The sequence below is a fragment of the Ictalurus furcatus genome, chromosome 1, assembly GCF_023375685.1.
Source record: "Ictalurus furcatus strain D&B chromosome 1, Billie_1.0, whole genome shotgun sequence".
Lineage (NCBI taxonomy): Eukaryota > Metazoa > Chordata > Actinopteri > Siluriformes > Ictaluridae > Ictalurus > Ictalurus furcatus.
Window position 1 is genome coordinate 15,772,360 of NC_071255.1, and position 4,394 is coordinate 15,776,753.

General features: G+C 39.1%; 1 protein-coding gene across 1 annotated transcript; it reads right to left on the reverse strand.

Moving 5' to 3' along the window:
• Window positions 1–552: 552 nt before the first annotated feature.
• scxb (scleraxis bHLH transcription factor b) lies at window positions 553–3,697 on the reverse strand. The gene is made up of 2 exons (XM_053633409.1): window positions 2,737–3,697; window positions 553–998 (listed from the first exon to the last, which is right to left on the reverse strand). The coding sequence occupies exons 1-2, from the start codon at window positions 3,289–3,291 to the stop codon at window positions 960–962; spliced, it is 594 nt and encodes a 197-aa protein (XP_053489384.1). The 5' UTR covers window positions 3,292–3,697; the 3' UTR covers window positions 553–959.
• Window positions 3,698–4,394: the final 697 nt, after the last annotated feature.

Consider the following 4,394-nt stretch of genomic DNA (forward strand, 5'->3'; position numbering starts at 1 on the left):
ATATTGCATCTCTCTCTCTCTCTCTCTCTCTCTCTCTGTGTGTGTGTGTGTGTGTGTGTGTGTTTGTGTGTGTGTGTGTGTAACAGAATCTAGAGGTAAAGTAGAGGACAGTTTGTGACTGATAATCTGCCAGAACTCAACCTGCAGATCTCATCTCCCTGAACACAAAACGCCAATGGTCTCTCTGTCTCTCTCTCTCGGTGTGTGTGTGTGTGTGTGTGTCTCTCTCTCTCTCTCTCTCTCTCTCTCTCACACACACACACACACACACACACAGTAATGTCTTGACTTCTCTCTTATTCAATGGCTATATATTTCTTTTTTCTGTCATTAACGAATTGATTTAATAGCAGTTGAAGCACTAGTGTTACGTATATAGAAAGCTATTCTGATATCAAGATCTGATGACAAACATAATATTAATAATTGGCACAGACCTACTGCATAGATAAGGTTATTTACTTCACATTACAACTGACATCTGCACATTTCACATTGCAAATAAGCAGACACAGGTAAGGGCTGATGTTTACAAATCCGAAAGAACTTTATTCCACTCTTGCTGTTAAAGCTGGAGCAGGTCAAAGGTGAACTGGTTCATGTCCAATATAGCATAGCATTTAGCAAATCAGTGCTGGTTTCTTCTTTTGATATCATGAAAATTATTTGTAGTTTTTGTCGTCTCAATTCTCAAACGTATATAAAGTCTTAATGTGCCCTGTTCAGCACAAACATTGTGTGCTAATGATTGCAAGTAAAATCCTCAAAGCTCTGACACATGAAGCCACTGTAGCAAAGTGATTGGTTTAGTCCATGGTGATGCAGTCCATTAAGAAATGTATAATTACAGGATAAATAAAAGTTCATGTATGATACTACAGTAGCATTCTTACAACACATTAGGAAAAACATACAGTTAGAGTTCAGGTGAATGCACAGTATGTTCTTGTTCTTCTTCATTAACTTCTTATAGCTGTTTTTCTTTCTCTGGCTTTGTTCTGAAACACCAAAGCAATAACAATAAGTCAGTTTCATAGTAAAATTCCCCAGTTTCAAGATTTTAGTCAGGCACTTGAATTTACTGTAATAGATATTAATATAAAGATATTAAATACAGACGCTAAAATGCCTTTAAACTCTGAATGGCATCACTAACCATAAATAAGTCACCAGCCTTTCTTCAGTGGCGTGAGAAGTAATTAGGGGTTTATCTGAAAGCGAGTGGTTTTAAGGAACCTGATCTCCTTGAGGTACAGGGTGTCTGGCCATAACGTCAGCTGAGGGGGTAGCATGCTTCACTTTTTCCAATCTCACTTGTGTGCTGTAAGAGCCAGCTGGCATGAATCAATCTTGTTCACACTGCTGGGTAACCTGGGGTTAGTGCCATCGGCACACTCAAACCATGCGTTCATAACTGAATTCTTATGTGTATTTCATGATGTACAACGTAATGATCTATAACTCTGGATTACTATAGTCACACTAACTGATCTTGAAGGTTGAAAGTGAGTAACAGTGATGTAGTGAGTAATATTACATCATTACAGCCATGTGCTTGAGCAGAAACTGATTGGTGTGTGGGTGTGTGTGTGTGTGTGTGTGTGTGTACTTGCATCAGTTAGTGCCTGGAAACATAAAATGAATTATAGTTGAATTATAATTATAATATTACATTTTAAATTGCTTGTTCTTGTCTATTAACTCAATTAAACATAATTACATTTTTATATTTAATTTTACATAGTTTATGCAGTAATCTAATAAAATGTCAGAGAATTTAATTCATGGTGTATTTACTGAGACATTTTTGCATGTCTTTCTCTTAGAGTTGTACTAGACTTTGGTCATATGGTTAAATTTTTCAAGTAAGTGATTATTTAAGAGGTTCCACAGGGATGCCGGCATTCATTAGTATCTGAGGGATATCCACTGATCTTAGACCAAAGATCTAACTGGAATTTTAGGAATTTTGCAAGCCAGATGTTTCCAGAACAACACAGAGTCATGTGGGATGCACAGTAATTTGTCTATAACTGATTGTGTACTACCATATTCTTGACTTTTATTGGCTGTTTGTCATGTTCATTCTGTTACACAGGAAATGCAATTTAATAAACGTCTTTGGAGACAAATCAGTCTCTACTGCTTCACACAAGTAAACGAAACTCTGATGATATTCCCAACCTCATTTCTGTCAAGTTTCAGAACCTAAATTAGTCATGTTTATAGATTGAAAATGATGTAAAGGTAAGGTGTTATTGGTAAACAGGTACCGTAAAATATTAGATGCACAGATAAATGATATTGAACTGGAAGAATGGGTTGAAGTCCTCACAGTTACACTGAAATTCATATGCAGTGTCATTCATTTAAAACATAGGTTGGTTGCTAGTGTATTTTAGCATATAGTGAGACAAATGAATTTTTGATCAAAACCTTAGATCAGTTTCTATTTCAGTGATACGATATATGGCATACTTGGTAAATAAATAATGGTGTGTGTCAAGACATTTTAAATTTATATATCATTCTGCAACCTAAAATCACAAAAGCTACAAAAATGGCTAATTCAGGCCAATTAGGGAACAAAGAGAGTCTGCTATATAAAAAGTTATAAAAATTATTTAAGGATGAGAACTTCCAGAATAAACATTGCTTTAAAAAGGCAAGGTGGTCTACCTTCAGTGGTTCCATATAATATCAGCAAATTTTTCAGGTATACTGTGTGTTACTCACCAGTCTTCTCTGGTTACTAAGGCAGAAGGTGCAGATCTGTCTGGGCTGGGAGTTCTCCGAGTCTGGGCTCGCATCTATGCTCTTATGGAGATGGTTGTTTAGAGCCCCTGTGCTTTTGTGGCAGGGCTGCCCATCTCCACATGCTTCTCCCACTAATAGTACATTTTGCAGGTGAGAGATGTAGCTGGAAGCCAGCCGTAACGTCTCGATCTTGGACAGTTTCCTGTCAGCCGGTTCAGTGGGTATGAGTGTCCTCAGAGCTGTGAAAGCCATGTTCACGCTGTTTGTGCGATCTCGCTCTCGAGCGTTCGCTGCATTACGCTGCCGTGTCTCTGAAATTGGCAAGCAAAGATCTGTGGCTCCAACTGGTGGCCTGCAGCCGTACTTCCTTTTGCGAGAGTCTGCTTTGATAGCATTGTACCCAGGAGTGGAAAGATGAAAGGATTTGTCATCGGATCCTGAGCTTTCGCTGCCGTTCTCATCATCCTCTGAGAGAGTGCTAATCTCAGAGTAAAGGAAACGAGCAGGAGACGGGTGAACCATGGCAAAGGACATCGTCACGTTCTCCGTCTCACACTCACAGCCTTCCACCTAGGGGGACTGCGGTCTTCCTCTTTTAACCAGTCCTCACACGGTCACAGGGATAAAACCTTAACACAATTTGTTGCCCCTCAATCCTATTCATTAACACACCAACACAAGACAAACCGAAGTCCTTCACTTAGTGAACAGCAGCACTCTGTTTGCTGAAATCCAACGGTGTCTTAAACCAATCCTGTGATGATAGACTCAGTCGCTTCATGATGATTCAGTCATCATAATTTCATATTCCTTCTGCAGATTGCTCTTTAAAGAACTAGTGTGTCAAGCACCAGCCTGAGTGGGTGAATAAGTGGAAAAGTATATAGTGTGTTGCACTAGCGTTCATCCTTCAACAGTTCCACATGTTATTACGGCTGAGTGTTTCCTTATGCCTTGGCTTTATAGGGTGTGCGTGTGCATGTGCATGTGTGTGTGTGAGAGAGAGAAAGAGAGAGAGTATAGTAGTGGTGGGGGAGTGGCTGGGGACTGCTCCCCCTCTTTCACTGTAAATGCAAAATCCAGGGTGAAAATGCGATGGAGCTCACGCACAATTATTGATTGAAAAGTGTCTCCTTCATTGACATGGTAAGAAACCTGATGGTCTCCTATAAAGTGTGTATCACTGTTTAAGACCTAAATGCTAAAAATCCTTCTCTTTAACCCACAAATAGTGAATATTTATACTGCGAACAATACTTGTGTCTTTCTCACCTCGAGACATGCAGTTATAATAAACAGAAATAATTACAGTTCCAGTTAACCGCCAATCTCCCATGAGCTGTCAATGATTCCAAACAAGGATTCCTGTTAGTCTCACTGTAGTCACTGAATAATTCATAATAATTATGGAGTAATATGATTGTGGTTGAGTAGCACATTGAGGGTTTAAAGGTTAAAACAAACAAATGGTTGCTGAGTGTGAATGCTACAGGCAATCCTATATTATTCTTATGATTTTTTCATAATATTAGCTCTTAATTGTGCAGACTGGTGTTATTGTGCACTAGCACTGATTAAAAATGGAAGTGCTTCAGGGCAGTGTGCATGGTAGTACAGTGGCCAGCTTTGCTCCCTCA

What these genes read in the sequence shown, in the direction of transcription:
- scxb (XM_053633409.1), bottom strand. Translation starts at nt 3,291, where the DNA reads ATGTCCTTTGCCATGGTTCACCCGTCTCCTGCTCGTTTCCTTTACTCT. An exon ending in TTAGTAACCAGAGAAGACTG is followed by an intron (nt 999 to 2,736) that starts GTGAGTAACACA and finishes TTGGTGTTTCAG; the next exon opens with AACAAAGCCAGAGAAAGAAA.